This window comes from Diaphorina citri, unplaced genomic scaffold (assembly GCF_000475195.1).
Source record: "Diaphorina citri unplaced genomic scaffold, Diaci psyllid genome assembly version 1.1 scaffold41, whole genome shotgun sequence".
NCBI lineage: Eukaryota > Metazoa > Arthropoda > Insecta > Hemiptera > Psyllidae > Diaphorina > Diaphorina citri.
The window spans coordinates 354,035-378,760 of NW_007377478.1; the positions used below are offsets into that span (position 1 = coordinate 354,035).

Here is a 24,726-nt window from a genome sequence, read left to right on the forward strand (position 1 = left end):
CCGGGCGGGAATCGAACCCGCAATCTAGCGCTTACATGGCAGACGCACTACCCTCCAAGCTAACATAAACAAGGTTGGCTGGGATCAGTTTTTGAATTGGTAACCTATGAGTAATACTTACAAAGAAGAGCAGTTTGCTACGGCAGATAATGACAGCAGCTTGGCCTGTAGGTACAATAGGAGTGGCTGAGGGCGGTATGCGAAGACACCATTGCACCGACCATTTCGCCTGGAGAGAGAGAAAAAACGAAAACGTAAATCATTTGTTTTGAAAATAAAATACTAAAATAGCTTATTACTGAAAAACAAGTGAAAATTTTAAATAACAAACTTGAAAAATGGGGGCCCATCACATTATGACTAACGCAGCAACTATAAAATAATAAATAAGACAGAGGAAGTAATAAAATTCTTGTCACAAATACCGTTCCCCACCAGATATTCTTCGGTAAATTTTATAACTTGACTTGGACTTAAACCAACATCCTCCATATCCGAAGTCCACCACGCTAACCACTACCCTACTTCGGTTGGTAGAGATAAGACACTGCCCACCATGGCACGTACCTGGATGGGTGGGTGACATAGGTCTGACACGTCTTGTTTCATCAACTCAAAATCACTTTCATTTTGTTTTCTTTCTTCTGTTTGATAAATTGAAAATCATTTATTTATTTTTTCTTGACAAATTCAAAATCATATTCTTTTTTTCTTGATAAATTCAAACATTAAATTCCACATGATTGAGTTAGTTGCAAGGATCAGTAGGTATTTAGGTAATTTCAAATGAGGTAGCTGGCAAGGTAGCTTTAAATCCAGTTAGTCAGAAGGATCAATAGGTTTCAAGGAGGATAAACACACACCAAACATTAAATTCCACATGATTGAGTTAGTTGCAAGGATCAGTAGGTATTTAGGTAATTTCAAATGAGGTAGCTGGCAAGGTAGCTTCAAATCCAGTTAGTCAGAAGGATCAATAGGTTTCAAGGAGGATAAACACACACAAAAGGAAAGCTTCACCAATATTGGAAAAATTCTTCGAACAAATCTTCAGGCATGCATTTTCTAAACTGAAAATAAAGGAAGGAAATTGTTGAATGGATTTTTTACCAATATTTCCCTACCATGTCATTCATTGTTGGCTTTCAAGACAGGACAGAAGTTTAATGTGTAAAGGGTCCATAGGGGCATTTGAGGAACATAAAGGACAGATAGGAGAGCATCTGATACCTACATGTTTATTTTGTGGAGATGTTGAGCCAGACAGTCGTGTCCAATCTAAAAAGTATCCTGTAGTCATAATATTATTAAGAGGACTGGAATGCCAAGTATCTCACCTGAGGATGCCCAGGACTCAGTTCTAGTTTCATAATGGACAGGAAATCCTTAAGCACAGGCTGAGAACAGTTCAACATGCGAGTGAAAGCTAGCATGGCGTTAGGTTTGTATGGGGGAGCAGCAGCACGGGTCTCGAAGAATTTCTCGAGAATCTGAAACAGTACATTGAGGCCATCATAGTCACAAATATTGTAACAAATTTCCTTGTGAGGAAGAGCTCACTATATGGGTAAAAACAGAGTTGAGTGGAGAGCAAAGCGCATACAGCATCAAGCATGGGGAGAGAAGCGACGAATTCAAATCACATAGACCTGAAGCAAAAAACTCTGAGCTCTTTGCTCTCTGCTCCACCCTGTTTTTAGCCCAAGTAAGAATTCTGCCATTAAAGCATCAAGAAGAGAGAGAGTGGGAGAGAGAGAGATCTTGTAACTGTTTTTCTGTGTTTTTGGGGTGACTGTTTCCAGGAAGTTCTTAGCCATAGGTAATCTACTCTGAGCGCATCAGATTCTTAGGTATAGATTTGATGGTACATGCATTGGTGGCCGTCTATTTTGAGGTACTCCTCGCCAGAAGAAAATGATAAAATTGATATCTCTCTCTTATATTTATAGCCCAAGATGTGTATGGAGAGTTTTACTACAACAATACCTGTCACCTGATAATTAAGAAAAACTAAACGGGACGCCGGGACACCCCCTGAAATTCGGGACTGTCCCGGCCAATTCGGGACGTTTGGCAAGCCTATTTATAGCCCAAATGTGTATGGAGAGTTTTACCACAACAATACCTGTCACTTGATAATTAAAGAGGCCGCATCCCTAAGAATGGAATAGTTATTGAATTGTATATCAAATTGTAAGAAGAAGACACTCACTTGCAGTTCCTCCGAGCTCCAAGGGTCCTTGTGATCAGGCTGTAGGGTTATCTTAATATGCAGAGACTGTAAGGTTTGAGGGTTAAGCCACACGCGACATTGGAAGTGTTCTACCTTGAAATTGACCACACCGGGTTCTGACACTGTACTGATTAGCTGTAAGGTGACAGAGAGGGTTAAAATTGAAATTGAATAGTTATGGGCAGTTTTTCAGTCCCCTGAAATACTGGATGGTTATAGTTCTGCGTCAGTTACAGGGTTCAAATTGAAGGCGCTAGGCCATGGGTTCGATTCCCGTTTCTATCCTGTCTTCCTTCTCTCTTCGATTTCGGGACGATAAGACCATAGCAGTTACAGTTCCCTCTGTCAAACCCCTTTAAAAAAATAATAATAATAATAAAAATTATTATGTATTGGTATTCAAAACCATTTAGTGTAGGTACCTAAATCCAGCTTGCCGGGAGGCGCACGAACGATTAAGGTTCGAATCGTCACCCGGCCTATATAACATGAACTGAAGTTTCGAGGTTTTTCGACATTTCTAGGTCACCAAGTCTCTATAAATTTCAAGGACAAACATGATCTTAAAATGCCAACCATCGTCTTACGCATTGACTGACAGGGTAGACCTAGTAAGTAGTAAGTCCAAGGTCATATTATGCAATCCCAAATCGCAGTCAACCATCATGAGGACCTGGTGCTTTTCCTTTGAACCATGATAAACCCTTTGTAACCTCCAGCTAGCCAGGCTGATTAGGGTTCGATTCCCGCCCGTGGCGGATTTTATCCTGATGGGATAATGTTCGTTCTCGGAACGGCTGGCTTTTTCCTATCCTGTCTTTCTCCTCTCTTCGATTTCGGGACGATAAGACCTAAACAGTTGCAGTTTCCTCTATCAAACCTCTAAAAAAGAAGGAAAAGAAAGAGAGAGAGAGAGAGAGAGAGAGAACAGTCTCTCTAGGATTAGGGTTTGGCTGCTCTGATCCCTATTTATAGTCCCACAAGAAGACACTGGTCTGCTCCCTGTTTAAGGTCCCCCAGCCAGACCTCATCTCATTCATAAGTTCCTGATATTAAAGTCTAACTTGAGGTAGGGTCTAACTTCTATAGTTTATAAAGTCTAAAAACTCTATAAAATTTATAGAGTCTAACTTCACTGTTAAAACTCCTTCAATTGTGTAAATAAACGTCCTAAAAAAAGTCCAACTTACCCCAGGCGGTTCAGAAGGCAGAGTCAAATTCGTAATCAAATCCTGTACAGCGGGATAGATGGAGCATTTCATATTCTCATTGGCGTGAGACATGTTGAAGTATTCGGCAAAGCGCTTCATATGATTGCTAGCTGCGCTTAGCGCGGATGTGGCGCTCGGATGGTCACGCTTCTCCGCGAGTTGAGTGATGTTAGTTGCCGTGTCGTACACCGAAACACGGCAGAATCGTCCACGTTGTTCTCGAGGAATGCCTGAAATATTGTGTACAATAATTATTTTGTATTCTTTAATTGTCTGGCTGGAGGACGTTAAATAGGGAACAGACCAGCTTGGTCTAGCTGAAGGACTTTAAACAGGGAAGACATTTATTTCCCTTGCTAGAGAAATAGCAAAGATTGAGTGCGAAGGGCACTCTTAAATTTTTTGAAACCATATGTCAGCCCAAAGCAATCAGCTAGGGCTGATTGAGATGCAATCAGCTAGGGCTGATGAGACAATCAGCTAGGGCTGATTGAGATAATCAGCTAGGGCTGATTGAGAGGCCGACAAAAAACGCCGACCCCGTCTGAACACGGCGAAAAGCGAGGAAGAAGAAGATTAGTGCTAGTAAGTGTGCACTCAGCCTTGTGAGGACAATTGACTACTTTCACTGAGTAGCGACCAGTGGCGGGAAATGACAGTAAAGAAAGCACTTAGTAATGCTGTGAGACCCACAAAAACTGTGAAGGGGCTCTCTGTTTCATCACAAATAAAATTGATGATGTTAATTGATTTTGATATTGACTTACCCGTAGTCCAGACGTAGGCATGAAATCGGAAATGACCGAGGTTCTATCGAATCTGCTGTAGGCGCCATCCCTGATACTGACCAAACCTCCGCCCCTGAACGTTATCTCCAGACAGTACATGCCTAGATATACAATACGTACTAAAGTGGCGGACTGGGGTATAATGGTGAATGTACATACAGGAACTTGAGGGCGCTGTGAACAGAAGAAGATTGAGATGGCAATGTCTTCATTTTTTGTACCTATTTTATAATAATCTAAAAGTAAGAGTGTCAGCCTAGTTAGCCTGGTTGGTAGCGCGTATGCCTTGTAGGCGCTACGCCGCGAGTTCGATTCCCGCCCGGGGCGGGTTTTATCCTGAACAGATAATATTCGTTCTCGGAACGGCTGGCTATCTCCTATCCTGTCTTACTTCTATCTTCCTATTCGGGACGATAAGACCTTAGCAGTTACAGTTCCCTCTATCAAAACTCTGATGAACTTTTACCCATCATACTAGAGACGTGAAACTCGTGAAAGAGTGATTGAGATTATGTAAAAAAGAAAAAACTACTGTTTTCATTCTTATCAGTGGACTACTCAGTTACTGAAACAGATCTTAAAACATGTAACATTGACTGAGTAAACCACTGATAAGAGTAGTTCTTTTTTCTTATAACTAACTCACTCACTCTTTACCCACCTCTATTTCATACCTACATAAAAAGAATAGAATAGATCTTTGTTTTCTATTTACATTGCTATGTACTCCCAGCTGGGGTATTGTGGACAACTTAGATATGGAAAACAAGGGCTTGTACGTGCTGTTCAAAATATGAATGAGTTGCGCCAAGTTACGGTGCGTATTCAAATGCGCTTCCAGTTGTTCGCGCATCAACACATGCGCATTAATACTCTGATGAATGCTGCCGAATATGAGTGAAAACCCGTGCGCATGCGTATTCCAGAAGATGTTGACCGTAGCATGACCTCCGGGACCATAGCTCAGGATGAACTTGCTATAGCTGTACGACTTGATAGAGAACAGATTCGCCTGGGAGGAAATAATAAATTCAGTTTATAAGCGATGTTAACCAACCTCAGCGCTCAGAGGTGTATAGCTGGTTAGCGTGGTGGAATTCTGATCTGGAGGTTAATGGTTCTAATTCAAGTCAACTCTTTGATTTTACAACTCATTGCATTACAACGGGATCTTCCTGAACATTGAACATTGCTTTAACATTAAATTGATTATGACATATAACGCTGAACACAACTCATTTTATAGCTCAGTAAATTGCGTATCGAGTCAAACTAATAATTTGAAAACATATAATTTTTGACCTCTTCGGGAATCGAACCCAGATCTCCATAATTTGAAAAACATATGATTTTCGACCTCTTCGGGAATCGAACCCAGATCTCTTTAACAGCAACTTACAATCTGGTTGGACTTCTCGCTCTTCATATACTCGGCCAAGTCCTCCATCAATACATAGAGGTGAACTATCTGTGCCCAATCATTCAGGAACGCCTCCACTGTTTTAGCTATGGAATCTGCCGTGCCTAGCTCATACTGGAAGTACACTGCCCGGCGCATGCCTTGCTCCTTGGGATGGGTACTACCCAGGGGCGAACCGTAAATGACAAACTCTACCATCCAACCTGGGACAGAAAAGAGATAATTGATCTAAGTAAGTAGTAACTATTCCGCGAATAAAATAATAATAAATACATAAATATTGTCCAGTTAAAGCTAAATATCAGCTTAAAAAAAAAAAACAAAAAGAAAAACAAAAAAAAAAAAAACAAGTCCTGACACTCACTCAGCAACTTAAAGGCGGCGAATTCTGACAGTTTTCAGAGAAAAATGGAAAACTCTTTGAAGTAGCTCTTGGATCTTTGTCAACTGCCACAACCCTAACCTCTCCGTTGTTCCCCTAAAATTTTACAAAATTTAGACATATTTAATTTTTACAAACAAGTCCCTTCTGCAATTCTGGTGTAAGACAAATACTATTAGGAATATTCCTACCAAATTTCAGCTTTCTAAGTGTTGGAGTTCGGAAGAAAGAGTGATCAGTGTGAGAATGTATCTCGCAGTTATACAATAACAATAAGTAATACTAAAGATGCAGACTTACATCCCATGGTACCTGTAGTCTTGCTATGCACTCGTATGGACACAGATAGGAGACGCTTGAGCAGGGAATTCCAACCAGTCTGTGATGTCATGCCTGTAGGTTGAGGTAGCTGTATAATCTTCAGGACCAGGGACGTCGCATTAGCCTCTATCTGGAGCCCTTGATGTGCTATGTCCCGCTTGGTCAACTCCTGTGCTAGGATAGCGAATGGTACGCGTTCGTCACACAAAGCCACCACATGGGCGAGATCGGAAATGAAATAGGCCGGGTGTTTCGACCGCTTCGCCGAATCGTACTTGGACAGGGGGAGCTTTCTCTTGCCGTTCGTCTTGTCTAGTGTTTCATCCACCGCAGTGAACGGGCCGTGCGTAATGACAAACGTGTCGAACTCGATCAGTGTCAACACTTTCAGATAGACCTGAACAAACATATCATACCATGAGAAATAAATATGGAGAAACAACATTGAAATATCAAATCCAAACATTGATGAATAGCCTATGTCCCTAATCTTCTTCTTTTCCCGTGTACAGACGGGGTCGGCGTTTTTCGTCAGCCTTTCAATCAGCCCTAGCTAGGGTGATTGCTTTGGGCTGACATTTGGTTTTAGCTATAAATTTTACGAGTGGATGCCTTTGCAACCTTTGCTATTTCTTTAGCAAGGAAAATTTCAGGCTGGTATACTCCATGTAGTTCCCCAGCCAGACTAAGCTTGTCTACTCCCTCTTTAACGTCTCCCAACCAAACGTTAAACATTTCCACAAGTTTGGCCATGCCTCGGGATGAACTAGCGGGATTCCGGAGCGAAGCGACGGAATTCAGCTAGTATAGCTGATAAGAACGAAATTTCTCTACCCAGGCGCATAGTTTGAGAATACAGGACCTGTTGTTCCACAACATGAAAATTAAACTTTTTTAAAGAGGTTTGATAGAAGGAACTGTAAGTAACTACTAAGGTCATATCGTCCCGAAAACAAACAGGAAGAAGAAAGGATAGGAGAAAGCCAGCCGTTCCGAGAACGGACATTATTCGTTCAGGATAAAATCCGCCCAGGGCGGAAATCGAACCCGCGATCTAGCGCTTACAAGGCAGACGCGCTACCAACCAAGCTCACTAAGCTGGCAATAAAAAAGGCAGTTTCGTACATCCAAAAATGAAGGAGTTCGGTCAGAAAAACTAATGCCCTATCTAGACTTGAACTCTGTATTGAGAGTTGTTTGCTGTTAACAGCACAATGGCACTTGAAAAATATTGCAAATTTAAATATAAAGGCTTCAGAAGGAGCACCCTATTTAGTTCAATTTTCCAAATATAGCTGATAAGAACGAAATGTAGGAATACCTCAAGTTGCAGCTCCTGACAGAAGAAGTGCAGACAATTGTAGACCTCTGTAAGGGGGTTAGGATGATCTGCAATGCGAGCTTGTACAACACGATGTATGTATTCTACTTGTAGAGGATGTACCAGTGCCTTGCCATCTGTAAGGATCAGTGAATAAGAATAAGTGATAGATGAAAAGTTGTCTAAAAGAAAGATATTTAGGAAAAAAAGGTATGTGATTCAAGGGTTGCAATAGTCCTACACATACTGAACTCTGCACACAGGAATGTCGTCAGAAAAGACCTCCATTTCAATGTAATGTAATACCGTCTCTCTAGTGTCTATTTCTATTTTCTTAATACAACCTTTTCACAAGAAATAATGTCTAAATAATGTTCCCCTGGATTTACAGTATTCTGTATTATGTGAAACAAGTCCCTTCTGCAATTCTGGTGTAAGACAAATACTATTAGGAATATTCCTACCAAATTTCAGCTTTCTAAGTGTTGGAGTTCGAAGGAAAGAGTGATCAGTATGAGAATGTATCTCGCAGTTATTTAACAGCACAATGGCACTTGAAAAATATTGCAAATTTAAATATAAAGGCTTCAGACGGAGCACCCTATTTAGTTCAATTTTAGGCAGTTTCGTACATCCAAAAATGAAGGAGTTCGGTCAGAAAAACTAATGCCCTATCTAGACTTGAACTCTGTATTGAGAGTTGTTTTGTTAACAGCACAATGGCACTTGAAAAATATTGCAAATTTAAATATAAAGGCTTCAGACGGAGCACCCTATTTAGTTCAATTTTCCAAATATAGCTGAAAAGAACGAAATAAGGCTTCAGAAGGAGCACCCTATTTAGTTCAATTTTCCAAATATAGCTGATAAGAACGAAATGTAGGAATACCTCAAGTTGCAGCTCCTGACAGAAGAAGTGCAGACAATTGTAGACCTCTGTAAGGGGGTTAGGATGATCTGCAATGCGAGCTTGTACAACACGATGTATGTATTCTACTTGTAGAGGATGCACCAGTGCCTTGCCATCTGTAAGGATCAGTGAATAAGCAATGCGAGCTTGTACAACACGATGTATGTATTCTACTTGTAGAGGATGCACCAGTGCCTTGCCATCTGTAAGGATCAGTGAATAAGTGATAGATGAAAAGTTGTCTAAAAGAAAGCTATTTAGGAAAAAAAGGTATGTGATTCAAGGGTTGCAATAGTCCTACATACTGAACTCTGCACACAGGAATGTCGTCAGAAAAGACCTCCATTTCAATGTAATGTAATGACACTCACTCAGCAACTTAAAGGCGGCGAATTCTGACAGTTTTCAGAGAAAAATGGAAAACTCTTTGAAGTAGCTCTTGGATCTTTTGTCAACTGCCACAACCCTAACCTCTCCGTTGTTCCCCTAAAATTTTACAAAATTTAGACATATTTAATTTTTGCTCATGCAAAATCAACAAGTCATTGTAAAGAATTATTATTTGAGTATCTCTCCCCCCACGTTGCAATATTTCTTCTATTTATGTATATCTATTTTTTATGATTATATTTAAATACAATGTAAATACTTGATTTTTATTAATAATCAAAATAAATAATGTTCTTTTGTCATCTACGCCAAAGATTTTAATGAAAGCAGAATAAATAAACTGATTCATTTTATTACTGTATACAATATAACCGGTTGTTGGTTCTTTTCTGTAGCTTAGGGTAAACAATAATAATTATGTAGAACAATGAATGATATGGGTGAAATGTTTCCAATAAAAAATATAAGCAAAAAGGTTGCTACCTAAAGCTCTTAATTCAGAAATGACGATTCCTTAATTCGGAGATTCCAATACTATTGAAGGGCAGTAAAATACCATTGTTACTTATACCTAAGAAGGTTCATCAAAAATGGGAGGAAAAAAATTAAATCTCACTATAAATGGTATACACTGATATATTTCACTAATTTTCAACTAAGTATTTTATAAAATAAAACATTTACAAAAAACTCATTTACACGAATTCGATTTACAAAGAATTTGAGTGATTCAAATTAAATTAAACCTTCCATCTCTGCTTACCTCAGACTGCGGAGTGCAGACATTTCCCTAAAATCTTACAAACTATACATAGACACTTACCTTGATAGCACGGTGGTCAAGAGGCCCGCCTGGTAAACGGGAGGGCGTGGATTCGAATCCCAAACGAAGCATGAAATTCTAATTCGATACTCTCAGCACAATAATAATAGTGCTTACTGCTGGAATAAAGGGATTCGGTAATCCAATATCCGCAGGTAAATAAGCACCATTATCGAGTAGCCAGGAGTTAAAGAACTGGAGTTAGAGGCCCCGATATTAGGGTCCAAACTCCAGAGGCAGAGTAAGAGGGCCTGTATTAGGATAATCCAATATCCGCAGGTAAATAAGCACCATTATCGAGTAGCCAGGAGTTAAAGAACTGGAGTTAGAGGCCCCGATATTAGGGTCCAGAGGCAGAGTAAGAGGGCCTGTATTAGGGTTTGCGGCCGCAGTTACACGCCCCATATTAGGGTCCGGGGCCGGAACTCTGGCCGGGGCCTAGGATGGGGTTCATCCCCATCTGCATAGGGTACGAGGGCTGTCCCGAAGACATGGGGGAGTGCATCATGGAGGCTGGGGATTGCATCTGACCTACCACGCCTTGCGAGGGAGAGGATGCCATCTGGAATAGAACATGGTGAGGTGGGATTATATTAAACATCAGAGTTTCTTTTTGGCCAAGACCATTGTTAATTTCGATTCCTATTTGAACGATTTAAAATGATGCCATCTGGAATAGAACATGGTGAGGTGGGATTATATTAAACATCAGAGTTTCTTTTTGGCCAAGACCATTGTTAATTTCGATTCTTATTTCTTAAATTATTGCCAGCCTAGTTAGCTTAGTTGGTAGTGCGTCTGCCTCGTAAGTGCTAGGCCGCGGGTTCGATTCCGGCCCGGGGCGGATTTTATCCTGATGGGATAATATTCGTTCTCCTTTACAGCTCATTGCATTACAACAGGATCTTCCTGAACATTGAACATTGCCTTAACATTAAATTGATTATGACATATAACGCTGAACAACTCATTTTATAGCTCAGTAAAATGCGTATCGAGTCAAACTAATAATTTGAAAAACATATGATTTTCGACCTCTTCGGGAATCGAACCCAGATCTCTTTAACAGCAACTTACAATCTGGTTGGACTTCTCGCTCTTCATATACTCGGCCAAGTCCTCCATCAATCAAATGAGGTAGCTGGCAAGGTAGCTTTAAATCCAGTTAGTCAGAAGGATCAATAGGTTTCAAGGAGGATAAACACACACAAAGGAAAACTTCACCAATATTGGAAAAATTCTTCGAACAAATCTTCAGGCATGCATTTTCTAAACTGAAAATAAAGAAAGGAAATTGTTGAATGGATTTTTTACTAATATTTCCCTACCATGTCATTCATTGTTGGCTTTCAAGACAGGACAGAAGTTTAATGTGTAAAGGGTTCATAGGGGCATTTGAGGAACATAAAGGACAGATAGGAGAGCATCTGATACCTACATATTTATTTTGTGGAGATGTTGAGCCAGACAGTCGTGTCCAATCTAAAAAGTATCCTGTAGTCATAATATTATTAAGAGGACTGGAATGCCAAGTATCTCACCTGAGGATGCCCAGGACTCAGTTCTAGTTTCATAATGGACAGGAAATCCTTAAGCACAGGCTGAGAACAGTTCAACATGCGAGTGAAAGCTAACATGGCGTTAGGTTTGTATGGGGGAGCAGCAGCACGGGTCTCGAAGAATTTCTCGAGAATCTGAAACAATACATTGAGGCCATCATAGTCACAAATATTGTAACACATTTCCTTGTGAGGAAGAGCTCACTATGGGTAAAAACAGAGTTGAGTGGAGAGCAAAGCGCATACAGCATCAAGCATGGGGGGAGAGAGGCGACGAATTCAAATCGCATAGACCTGAAGCAAAAAGCTCTAAGCTCTTTGCTCTCTGCTCCACCCTGTTTTTAGCCTAAGTAAGAATTCTGCCATTAAAGCATCAAGAAGAGAGAGAGGGAGAGTGAGAGAGAGATCTTGTAACTGTTTTGCTGTGTTTTTGGGGTGACTGTTTCCAAGAAGTTCTTATGCCATAGGTAATCTACTCTGAGCGCATCAGATTCTTAGGTATAGATTTGATGTTACATGCATTGGTGGCCGTCTATTTTGGGGTACTCCTCGCCAGAAGAAAATGATAAAATTGATATCTCTCTCTTATATTTATAGCCCAAGATGTGTATGGAGAGTTTTACTACAACAATACCTGTCACCTGATAATTAAGGAGGCCGCATCCCTAAGAATGGAATAGTTATTGAATTGTATATCAAATTGTAAGAAGAAGACACTCACTTGCAGTTCCTCCGAGCTCCAAGGGTCCTTGTGATCAGGCTGTAGGGTTATCTTAATATGCAGAGACTGTAAGGTTTGAGGGTTAAGCCACACGCGACATTGGAAGTGTTCTACCTTGAAATTGACCACACCGGGTTCTGACACTGTACTGATTAGCTGTAAGGTGACAGAGAGGGTTAAAATTTAAATTGAATAGTTATGGGCAGTTTTTCAGTCCCCTGAAAAAATGGATAGTTATAGTTCTGCGTCAGTTACAGGGTTCAAATTGAAGGCGTTAGGCCATGGGTTCGATTCCCGCCCGTGGCGGATTTTATCCTGATGGGATAATGTTCGTTCTCGGAACGGCTGGCTTTTTCCTATCCTGTCTTTCTCCTCTCTTCGATTTCGGGACGATAAGACCTAAACAGTTGCAGTTTCCTCTATCAAACCTCTAAAAAAGAAGGAAAAGAAAGAGAGAGAGAGAGAGAGAGAGAGAACAGTCTCTCTAGTGTCTATTTCTATTTTCTTAATACAACCTTTTCACAAGAAATAATGTCTAAATAATGTTCCCCTGGATTTACAGTATTATGTTGACTTGCTGTTTCTAAACTTACGAAGTCTTCCGACTGCAGGAACCGATGTAGTTGTCTCCTCATATAGACACAGCCTAGGAACCGTTCCAGGGGCGATATATCCGGGCAAGGTAAGCCCAGGGGATGTGGCGAGTTGGAACACAGTAGATCAAACGAGTCATATGTGACCAGGGTTGGAACCGCGCCTGCCCAAGATCTCTGCGGTATGACACGTGACATATGACCCATGCCTGGTGAATAATGGAAAGCCTCGAGTCATATGTGACCAGGGTTGGAACCGCGCCTGCCCAAGATCTCTGCGGTATGACACGTGACATATGACCCATGCCTGGTGAAATATTGGAAAGTGTTCGAATTAGGTAACCTCTCAACTGTCAGTCGGATATGATATTAAAATTTACATCGTAAAGTCGTGTCCACACATAGTCGATGGACATCGATCGACGGCCGTCAACTATGTGTCGTACACTAGGGGCAGTACGAGCGAGGCAACCTCAGAGCCTCCGCCATACGGGACCCCGCTTAGTCGTGTGATTTGTAACTGAAAGCGAAACAGAATAATGGATGAATAGATAGTCAGACTAGGGTGTGGAGCTGTGGGTGCAATTGTACAAAGGTTATTTCCTAGGCGAATTCTTGTGAAAAGGTTCAATTAAGAAAATAGAGCCATAGAGGTACTGTTTTTCTTTCCACCCCCTTTTTTATCTCTCTATCAAGTATAGCTCAATCCTAGATTGATCTCAATTCTGATTTGGTAAACAAACTCTTAGGCCAGCCACTCACTATCCAGGTAGAACTGACGATAGGTACACCTGATCAGGTGTAACTATGGCTGACCTTAGCATACCTTGTCAACTATGTGTGGACCTGTGGACACGGCTTTAGGTCATGAAAAATCACATTTCCCAAGTACTTGGACTGCGTTTTACGAAGTCGAATTTGGCTTCAATTTTGGATTGAACTGGGCATCAAGTATAGCTCAATCCTAGATTGATCTCAATTCTGATTTGGTAAACAAACTCTTAGGCCAGCCACTCACTATCCAGGTAGAACTGATGACAGGTACACCTGATCAGGTGTACCTATGGCTGACCTTAGCATACTAAAAACTCTATTTACTGACCTGGTCTAGCAGGTGACGGGCGTGGCATGCCAGGAGAGCCAGGCCAGTTAGATGCAGCAGGCGAGGTCATACTCTGAGACGACGGGAAGGGGCTCCCATCCATGTGTCATACTAAAAACTCTATTTACTGACCTGGTCTAGCAGGTGACGGGCGTGGCATGCCAGGAGAGCCAGGCCAGTTAGATGCAGCAGGCGAAGTCATACTCTGAGACGACGGGAAGGGGCTCCCATCCATGTGTGCCCCACCCATGAAGTTACTAGCCGGTGAGTGCCCTATAGGCATGCTGCTAGGGGCAGGGGATAGCCCAGCAGGGGAGGGGACATGGAGAGGGTTGGAAGGGGAATTGACCAGGAGGTTAGGACCGGGGGAAGAGTGGGGGAGCATGGAGGGGGAAGGGTTGATGTTGGGAGGGGAGGCCAGGTTGAAACTGGTGGCTGGGCTGGAGCCGAACGGGGGCTGAGTTGATGACTGGCGAGAGAAGAGAAGGAAATATATTTTATTAATGTGGAAAAAAGATCGAGTGAATTAAAGTAATGGACCGAATGAAGTGAAGTCTAATTTTCAATTGGATTGTTTTCAATTAATAAAGTTTGTCTGTATGTTTGATCCACGATAACTCTCGAAAGGTTCAGTAGATTTTGATGAAACTTGACAAAACTGTTCAAAACAAAAAGAAAATTTCCTCGCTAAAATACAAATTAATTACATTACTTGATTGATATTGGGTGTATGGTATGAGGGATGCCACATTACCTGATTGATATTAGAAGGGTGAGGGCTGGAGGGTGTATGGGGGTTGCTTCCAGAGGGCGGTGTCAGGGGCGGATGGAACCGTAGCGAGTCTCTCTGCTGGGCAGGAGACTGGGGGCCTCCCCTATGATGCCCTCCTCCTCCCCCGCACTCCATGGTGACGGGGGAGGGGGGGTTGTCATCCTCGGATTGAGAGCGACGGCGAAACACGGCAGAATCGTCCACGTTGTTCTCGAGGAATGCCTGAAATATTGTGTACAATAATTATTTTGTATTCTTTAATTGTCTGGGCTGGAGGACGTTAAATAGGGAATAGACCAGCTTGGTCTAGCTGAAGGACTTTAAACAGGGAAGACATTTCCCTTGCTAGAGAAATAGCAAAGATTGAGTGCGAAGGGCACTCTTGAACTTTTTGAAACCATATGTCAGCCCAAAGCAATCAGCTAGGGCTGATTGGGAGGCCGACAAAAAACGCCGACCCCGTCTGAACACGGCGAAAAACGAGGAAGAAGAAGATTAGTGCTAGTAAGTGTGCACTCAGCCTTGTGAGGACAATTGACTACTTTCACTGAGTAGCGGCCAGTGGCGGGAAATGACAGTAAAGAAAGCACTTAGTAACGCTGTGAGACCCACAAAAACTGTGAAGGGGCTCTCTGTTTCATCACAAATAAAATTAATGATTTTAATTGAGTTTGATATTGACTTACCCGTAGTCCAGACGTAGGCATGAAATCGGAAATGACCGAGGTTCTATCGAATCTGCTGTAGGCGCCATCCCTGATACTGACCAAACCTCCTCCCCTGAATGTAATCTCCAGACAGTACATGCCTAGATATACAATGCGTACGAGAGTGGCGGATTGAGGGATAATGGTGAACGTACATACAGGAACTTGAGGGCGCTGTGAACAGAAAAAGAATAGAATAGAATAAAATATAATACCCTTCGTACCTCCATGAAAAGAAGACAATAACGCTAGCATTGGTATAATATTTAGGACTGAAAAGTCCCTTTACTGTCTCACCTTTACGTTAGAAAATAACTCAAGAGTCCCTAAGTAGTCCCTTTACATTAGCAATAGGTAACAACTACTTCTAAAACTAAAAAAAAGGTAAAATTCTCAAATAATAAAGAGGATAAAATAACTCTCGAATGATTTGGAAACTCGGCTAAGATTGAACCCGCGCCCTCCTTTTTACCAGACGAGCTTCTTGACCACTACACCACCGAGGTATTGATACCTCCTAGGTACTCGTTTTCTACTTACATTGCTATGTACTCCAAGCTGGGGTATTGTGGACAACTTAGATATGGAAAACAAGGGCTTGTACGTGCTGTTCAAAATATGAATCAGTTGCGCCAAATTACGGTGCGTATTCAAATGCGCTTCCAGTTGTTCGCGCATCAACACATGCGCATTAATGCTCTGATGAATGCTGCCGAATATGAGTGAAAACCCGTGCGCATGCGTATTCCAGAAGATGTTGACCGTAGCATGACCTCCGGGACCATAGCTCAGGATGAACTTGCTATAGCTGTACGACTTGATAGAGAACAGATTCGCCTGGGAGGAAATAATGAATTCAGTTAATAAGCGATGTTAACCAACCTCAGAGCTCAGAGGTGTATACCTGTTTAGCGTGGTGGAATTCTGATCTGGAGGTTAAGTAATGGTTCTAATTCAAGTCAACTCTTTGATTTTACAGCTCATTGCATTACAACAGGATCTTCCTGAACATTGAACATTGCCTTAACATTAAATTGATTATGACATATAACGCTGAACAACTCATTTTATAGCTCAGTAAAATGCGTATCGAGTCAAACTAATAATTTGAAAAACATATGATTTTCGACCTCTTCGGGAATCGAACCCAGATCTCTTTAACAGCAACTTACAATCTGGTTGGACTTCTCGCTCTTCATATACTCGGCCAAGTCCTCCATCAATACATAGAGGTGAACTATCTGTGCCCAATCATTCAGGAACGCCTCCACTGTTTTAGCTATGGAATCTGCCGTGCCTAGCTCATACTGGAAGTACACTGCCCGGCGCATGCCTTGCTCCTTGGGATGGGTACTACCCAGGGGCGAACCGTAAATGACAAACTCTACCATCCAACCTGGGACAGAAAAGAGATAATTGATCTAAGTAAGTAGTAACTATTCCGCGAATAAAATAATAATAAATACATAAATATTGTCCAGTTAAAGCTAAATATCAGCTTAAAAAAAAAAAACAAAAAGAAAAACAAAAAAAAAAAAAGACTCCCTTCTTGCAATTCTGGTGTAAAGACATAACTATTTGACTATTAGGAATATTCCTACCCAATTTTCAGCTTTCTAAGTGTTGGAGTTCGGAAGAAAGAGTGATCAGTGTGGAATGTGTATTTCGCAGTGTATACAATAAACAATAAGTAATACTAAAGATGCAGACTTACATCCCATGGTACCTGTAGTCTTGCTATGCACTCGTATGGACACAGATAGGAGACGCTTGAGCAGGGAATTCCAACCAGTCTGTGATGTCATGCCTGTAGGTTGAGGTAGCTGTATAATCTTCAGGACCAGGGACGTCGCATTAGCCTCTATCTGGAGCCCTTGATGTGCTATGTCCCGCTTGGTCAACTCCTGTGCTAGGATAGCGAATGGTACGCGCTCATCACATAGAGCCACCACATGGGCGAGATCGGAAATGAAGTAGGCCGGGTGTTTCGACCGCTTCGCCGAATCGTACTTGGACAGGGGGAGCTTTCTCTTGCCGTTCGTCTTGTCTAGTGTTTCATCCACCGCGGTGAATGGGCCGTGCGTAATGACAAACGTGTCGAACTCGATCAGTGTCAACACTTTCAGATAGACCTGAACAAACGTATCATACCATGAGAAATAAATATGGAGAAACAACATTGAAATATCAAATCCAAACATTAATGAATAGCCTATGTCCCTAATCTTCTTCTTTTCCCGTGAACAGACGGGGTCGGCGTTTTTTGTCAGCCTCTCAATCAGCTCTAACTAGGGTGATCGCTTTGGGCTGACATTTGGTTTTAGCTACAAATTTTACGAGTGGATGCCTTTGCAACCTTTGCTATTTCTTGAGCAAGGAAAATTTCAGGCTGGTATACTCCATGTAGTTCCCTAGCCAGACTAAGCTTGTCTACTCCCTCTTTAACGTCTCCCAACCAGGCAACCTTTGCTATTTCTTTAGCAAGGAAAATTTCAGGCTGGTATACTCCATGTAGTTCCCCAGCCAGACTAAGCTTGTCTACTCCCTGTTTAACGTCTCCCAACCAAACTTGTTATCGATAAACTCATTATTACCTTTGGAATGTCCGTCTCAATGGTCTCATCATTGGGATCATCTTCAATAGACGAGTGCTTGACGAAGATCAGATAATAGTGGCACTCCATGTCCGCGGCATTCTCTTTCTCCTTAAACTCCACGATGAGTATAATGTTGGGATGTCTGTGCAGCCGGATGAACATCTTATGACGACCTAATAAAAAAATACAAATACGTTCAAGCAGACATTAAAGAACTTCCTGATGGAAAATAGCATATATTTTGTAAACGAACTTTGGGAAATAGTAAGGTCAAAAAGGCCATAACTATTATTTCCTCAAACTTTTTATTATAATTTATTATCATTACTGATTCTTTTTCTCTCTCCCTCCTTTTTACTTTCAATTACTAATCTATAAAGAGAAAGTATTACAATCAGTCCAAATTTTCAAAATTGTTTTATATATACGTAAATAGTATAATGCCTTTTGATCAAATGTACCATAGTTAGGTACCTATTGGTTGTGTAAGTATATTTTATATATAAAAGACATCTTTTCTTTATTCTGCTATCGCCATTCGGCGAAAGCTAAAGCCGCTACAACAACAACAACAACGACCCCGCCGGGAATCGAACCCGGGTCTCCCGCGTGCAAGGCGAGCGCAGTGACCACTACGCCATGGGAGCTGAGTAAGTATATTTTATAAGTAACAATATTGATCAATAAAATCTATTCTATTCTATACCTATACGGGAGATGGGGTGTTCGGAATGATGCAGGAGAGGAAGACGCTCGTACGGGGTGGCAGGGAGATGCTGCAGAGTTTTCTCACAACGACGCTGTGCCATCCAGAACCTGGGGAGAAAAATAGATCACAATAGCGAGGTAGCTGAACCTTGAGGAAAAATTGACTACACCACATTAGGAACTAATACATACATAACATAAGTGGGTGTGATACAAATCCCACAGGATAGAGGGGAGTGGATAAAGCTGTTTTCTAGAGGTCCTGGGCCCACGCGGCCTGTTAGAACCCAGCGGTAAGGTAAGGTAAGTATATGTGTTACACTCTGAAAGTCAATATTTCTCACTTTAATGTGTTCTCTTCTGCCAGGATTCGAACCTCAAACGCCTTAGGCCAGCCACTCACTATCAGGTACACCTGATCAGGTCCTCCTGTCAAATCTACCTGATACCTAAAGAGCACACACACTATCAGAAACACCTGACAGGTACGGCTGAAAAGGTCCACCTGTCAAGTCTGCCTGATACCTAATGAACACACACACTATCAGGTGTACCTGTCAGGTCTACCTGATATTGAGTGGCTTGCTTTAGTCAACTACCCTAACTGGGACTAAAAATTTTAAATAGAAACTAGACCCGAGTTTAAAGTCAGAAGTACACAACTCACCTCAATTCTGACAAGAGGGCGGGCAGTCTCGAATGGTCCCCGTCTGCTAGAGCATCTTCATAATTTTGAGTGCAGGTATCACAGACAGCATGGTTGGTTCACTTTTGATGAAAATTGGTACACACTACACGTGACTGCATCAAGCACAGGATAGATTTGTAATGCTGCAGAGTTTTCTCACAACGACGCTGTGCCATCCAGAACCTGGGGAGAAAAATAGATCACAATAGCGAGGTAGCTGAACCTTGAAGAAAAATTGACTACACCACATTAGGAACTAATACATAACATACTTAAGTGGGTGTGATACAAATCCCACAGGATAGAGGGGAGTGGATAAAGCTGTTTTCTAGAGGTCCTGGGTCCACGCGGCCTGTTAGAACCAAGCGGTAAGGTAAGTATGTGTGTTACACTCTGAGAGTCAATATTTCTCATTTTAATGTGTTCTCTTCTGCCAGGATTGGAGCCTCAAACGCCTTAGGCCAGCCACTAACTATCAGGTACACCTGATCAGGTCCTCCTGTCAAATCTACCTGATACCTAAAGAGCACACACACTATCAGAAACACCTGACAGGTACGGCTGAAAAGGTCCACCTGTCAGATCTGCCTGATACCTAATGAACACACCCACTATCAGGTGTACCTGTCAGGTCTACCTGATATTGAGTGGCTTGCTTTAGTCAACTACCCTAACTGGGACTAAAATTTTTAAATAGAAACTAGACCCAAGTTTAAAGGCAGAAGTACACAACTCACCTCAATTCTGACAGCAGGGCGAGCAGTCTCGAATGGTCCCCATTAAAAGCTGCCTGTAGTTCAGTCATCAGTGGCGTATCATACTGGGGTACATGACACTGGAGCATGCCTGTATGTGTGTCCACAGTGATGAGTAACATCTCAGCCCGGAGACAAGGCTGTAACACCGGCACTGACAGAATGGCAGGCGAGCCTTGGAGTGTAGCTGGAAACAGATCAATCAAAAATCATGCATTAAAAAAATGTAGTGAAGCAGAGCTTTTCTAAACTTTAGTGGATGTCTGGCTAGCGGACGTTAAACAGAGAGTAGGGTCTAGCTTGGGGACTATAAACAGGGAGGAGAGCAGCTAACCCTAACCAGTCTAGCGAGCTGAGTTGTCTGGCTAGGGGACGTTAAACAGAGAGTAGACTAGCGTCTGGCTGTGAGACTATAAACAGGGAGGAGAACAGCTAACCCTAACCAGTCTAGCGAGCTGACAGATTTTCAAAAGGTTCTCTCCGTTTTTTAAGAATAAGCACAAGTCCTCACGATGGTTGACTGCGGTTCAGGACGAGCCAATTAAACGTGATCTAGAGACCATCACCCCGGTGTATGTCATCTGTCATTCTTTATTTTTGCCATTACCATTCGGCTACAGCTCAAGCCCCTACTACAACAACAATAACTAATCTACGAGTGTATCTCATATTCTAATATTCTAGCGTATTATTCTACCTAAATATCTAAACTAAAATCTGGATAGTTATCTGTGTACATATTTTGGCTTCACTCAAGGTTAAGATAGGTAAAGCATACCTGTCTCATAAAGCTGGAAGTTATGGTCCCCATTAAAAGCTGCCTGTAGTTCAGTCATCAGTGGCGTATCATACTGGGGTACATGACACTGGAGCATGCCTGTATGTGTGTCCACAGTGATGAGTAACATCTCAGCCCGGAGACAAGGCTGTAACACCGGCACTGACAGAATGGCAGGCGAGCCTTGGAGTGTAGCTGGAAACAGATCAATCAAAAATCATGCATTAAATGTAATGAAGCAAAGCTTTTTCAAAACTTTAGTGGATGTCTGGCTAGCGGACGTTAAACAGAGAGTTGGGTCTAGCTTGGGGACTATAAACAGGGAGGAGAACAGCTAACCCTAACCAGTCTAGTGAGCTGACAGATTTTCAAAGGGTTCTCTCCGTTTTTTAAGAATAAGCACCTCACGATGGTTGATTGCGGTTCAGGACAAGCCAATTAAAAGTGATCTAGAGACCATCACCCCGGTGTATGACAGATAAAAAATATAACGCTTCTTTATTTTGCCATCACCATTTGGCTACAGCTCAAGCCCCTACTAGAACAACAATAACAACAATACAAGTTAGTGTATCTCGTATTCTAATATTCTAGCGTATTATTCTACCTAAATATCTAAACTAAAATCTGGATAATAAAACTCACGTTCCACATGCTTGAGGAGAGTTTGCAACTCTTGTTTGAGATCGGTCAGCCGATTCTTAGTCCTCACGTAGATCGTATGCACAAGTAGACGTTCCATAGAGAGCAACTCAGATCGGATAGCGCGGTCTGCTATTTCACACTCCTGAAAATCAAATCCGAGTGATAAAGTGATTAAAAAAAAAATAGATGAGTGTTTCACAGCCGTTTTCATTTTGTAGCAATAAAACAACTGCGACATTAGACGCGTGTAGTCTGTGTCGTAGCATGCCCATCCCTTAGTATGCGTAATTGCCTATCATCAGATGGGAGATACACAATACTTCCCATTTAAGCATGAAGGAAGAAATGTATTGATTTATCTAAGCAAAGCTTTTACAAAGTGTCCAAATTGAAATGAAGTTACTACTGGGACCTGGGGCTCAACAATCAGAATCGAATGGTACAACTTTTCTTTTTTACTTTTTTCCTTAAGAGGTTTGATAAAGGCAAATAATTGCAACTGCTATGTGGTCTTATCGGTCTGAAAGCGAAGATAGGAGAAATTTCCTAAGATAATTAGGTAAGTATGGTCATTATTTTACAAACCTTATTTCCTAAGGCAGGTACATGAAGCACTGTCAAAGGCCGGGCTGGATCGTGTCTGTCCACATGCACCGTCAGTCTATAGCCCAGCTCCGAGCGAGGGTCCTTGGATGTAAGTTCACGCCAGTAAGATATGGTGAGACATTTGCCTGGTGAGTACTCGTCTACGTGTATATGGCCGTCCAGTCTGTCTCTACCCAGGCGCATAGTTTGAGAATACAGGACCTGTTGTTCCACAACATGAAAATTAAACTTTTTTAAAGAGGTTTGATAGAAGGCACTGTAAGTAACTACTAAGGTCATATCGTAAAGTAGAATTTTGAATTTGGACGAATCATATCGAAATATGGAATTGTAAATACTTTTCCATACTTTGGTGATTTAGGGCACAGGAGTCTCTTGTGTAGAAGGTGACCATTAGGTGATGTGAACACCAGAGGTAGTCTCTACCACCTAATCCTTAGGGCTCAATTTTATGTGGCCAAACTCTCAAATAAATGATGACATTCCAAGCCTTGGCTCGGACCAAACCCATACCCTCCCTGATGCCTGATAATTACTTACCATATAAGTGCCTTGAACTCCAACCATCCCTCACTTCAAAATACCTACTTTTTTAAGTAGGTAACCAGTGGTGGCGTAGCGTCCATGTAGGGCGTGTATGGCGGCCATACACTCAAAATTTACTCAAATACCCTTAAATATTGACTTAGAACGAAATGTAGGAATACCTCAAGTTGCAGCTCCTGACAGAAGAAGTGCAGACAATTGTAGACCTCTGTAAGGGGGTTAGGATGATCTGCAATGCGAGCTTGTACAACACGATGTATGTATTCTACTTGTAGAGGATGCACCAGTGCCTTGCCATCTGTAAGGATCAGTGAATAAGTGATAGATGAAAAGTTGTCTAAAAGAAAGCTATTTAGGAAAAAAAGGTATGTGATTCAAGGGTTGCAATAGTCCTACATACTGAACTCTGCACACAGGAATGTCGTCAGAAAAGACCTCCATTTCAATGTAATGTAATATGTGATTTAACATGTTAAACAAGACAGGAATTTTTCACACTGGTGTAATATTACTGTCTTGTTTTTGCTGATTAACCCACACAAGAGGGACAGAAAGGGAAGGCAGGAAGGGGAGAGGAGAATATAGAGAGATGCATTACCTCCTGTTTCCTTGTCCTCTACTAGAATTTCAATATCCAGTAATCTCCAAGGTATATTAGGACCATCTCCCATTACAGTGAGTGCAACTTCAAATTCATGCTCCACATAGAATGTCACTCGCCCACTTTCAATCTGAAACAAATAGGGTAGATAATAAATTAATAGTATGGTAATAGCAGTAGATAACACACCAAGACAACAATCTATCAGTAGACACATTTATATTAAGTCATTTTCCTCAGTGAGCTGAGATTGAAACAATAGGTACCTAAGTCTTTCAGTGGAAGAGAATAGGTCTTTTAGAAGAGTCCTGTCACTTGAAAAAAGAAAAAGAAAAAAAAAAACTTTATTGGTCCCACATTCATTGGAGTATTCCAATGTTACATACCTTGAGGTTTCTCATCTGAGGTAAGAGATTACCAGTGACAAGCCTATGTTGGATGACTTGATTCAGACGTTGCAGGGTGCTTCTTCTCTCAGCAGGAGTGATGGGGTCAGGTGGTACAATTCTTTCCTGTAAAATTATGAATTTATGAATGTCTTTTCACACAACCTTGTTTGATTTGCTTTGCTCTTGGTTCTCTCTCCCCTACTTACTTGGTCTGTTATTAAAGAAAGATAAGGGTAATAATTTAGGAGGCACAGCAATTAAAAGGAAGCTCCTTGACTTGATTCAGACGTTGCAGGGTGCTTCTTCTCTCAGCAGGAGTGATGGGGTCAGGTGGTACAATTCTTTCCTGTAAAATTATGAATGTCTTTTCACATAACCTTGTTTGATTTGCTTTGCTCTTGGTTCTCTCTCCCCTACTTACTTACTTACTTGGTCTGTTATTAAAGAAAGATAAGGGTAATAATTTTGAAGGCACAGCAATGAAAAAGAAAGCTCCTTTTTGTGTTTAACCTAACCCTATAATAACACTGTTCACTGCTCATTTTTATTAAGGACCACACTTGTAGTGATGAGAAAATATCAGGAGAAGATGGCAGTTGATATTACAAGTGTGTAGGCTTCAACACTGTTCAGTGCTCATTTTTATTAAGGACCACACTTGTAGTGATGAGAAAATATCAGGAGAAGATGGCAGTTGGTATTACAAGTGTGTAGGCTTCAGCTTTTTATTAGAACTACCTATTTAGGTAAGTTGCATGAAGCCTAAATGAAAAGAGTAAAATTACCCTAATACATGCTGGCAGTCTGGAGTAGGATCCTGTAGTGAGGACTTCCACGGCCGCAGGGATATGAAAGTTAGGAAGTCGAGCATGAACAACAGTCTCCCTGGCAACTCTGGCCAACATATCGGCTGTGTCCACAAACAACATGGATTGCTTGTCCAAAAATGCCATGATCCTCTGAAAGCAGAAATAAAGCAGAATAAACATTAACAAGATTCTATTCTATACTGACAGTGGAAGGATGTTTTCATTTCATAGCCTGTACTTAACCAATATTGTAAAATGTAGCTGAACTGGGTAGTTAGGTAGGTAATTTGTGTATAAGCAAATTTATTGTGTAATGGTCACGCGGTTCTAAGGCCTCAAGCTCGGAACTAA

At 41.5% G+C, this 24,726-nt stretch overlaps 1 protein-coding gene across 1 annotated transcript; it reads right to left on the minus strand.

The window, feature by feature from the left end:
- LOC103513754 (mediator of RNA polymerase II transcription subunit 14) lies at nt 1–24,523 on the minus strand. The gene is made up of 20 exons (XM_026826763.1): nt 24,352–24,523; nt 23,564–23,689; nt 23,175–23,307; nt 22,738–22,874; nt 22,010–22,231; nt 21,401–21,566; nt 19,984–20,188; nt 18,557–18,666; nt 17,848–18,023; nt 16,968–17,385; nt 16,426–16,649; nt 15,794–16,090; nt 15,233–15,427; nt 14,529–14,768; nt 13,907–14,243; nt 12,669–12,881; nt 5,049–5,066; nt 2,213–2,349; nt 1,338–1,490; nt 1–229 (listed from the first exon to the last, which is right to left on the minus strand). The coding sequence occupies exons 1-20, from the start codon at nt 24,517–24,519 to the stop codon at nt 32–34; spliced, it is 3,873 nt and encodes a 1,290-aa protein (XP_026682564.1). The 5' UTR covers nt 24,520–24,523; the 3' UTR covers nt 1–31.
- Nucleotides 24,524–24,726: the final 203 nt, after the last annotated feature.

Excerpts from the sequence above, each read along its gene's own strand:
- LOC103513754 (XM_026826763.1), bottom strand. The coding sequence starts at position 24,519 with ATGGCATTTTTGGACAAGCAATCCATGTTGTTTGTGGACACAGCCGAT. Across the intron at positions 18,667-19,983 it reads GCCCTGCTGTCAGAATTGAG|GTTCTGGATGGCACAGCGTC; the intron begins GTGAGTTGTGTA and ends TTTTCTCCCCAG. Across the intron at positions 16,091-16,425 it reads GCGAGAAGTCCAACCAGATT|GCGAATCTGTTCTCTATCAA; the intron begins GTAAGTTGCTGT and ends ATTTCCTCCCAG.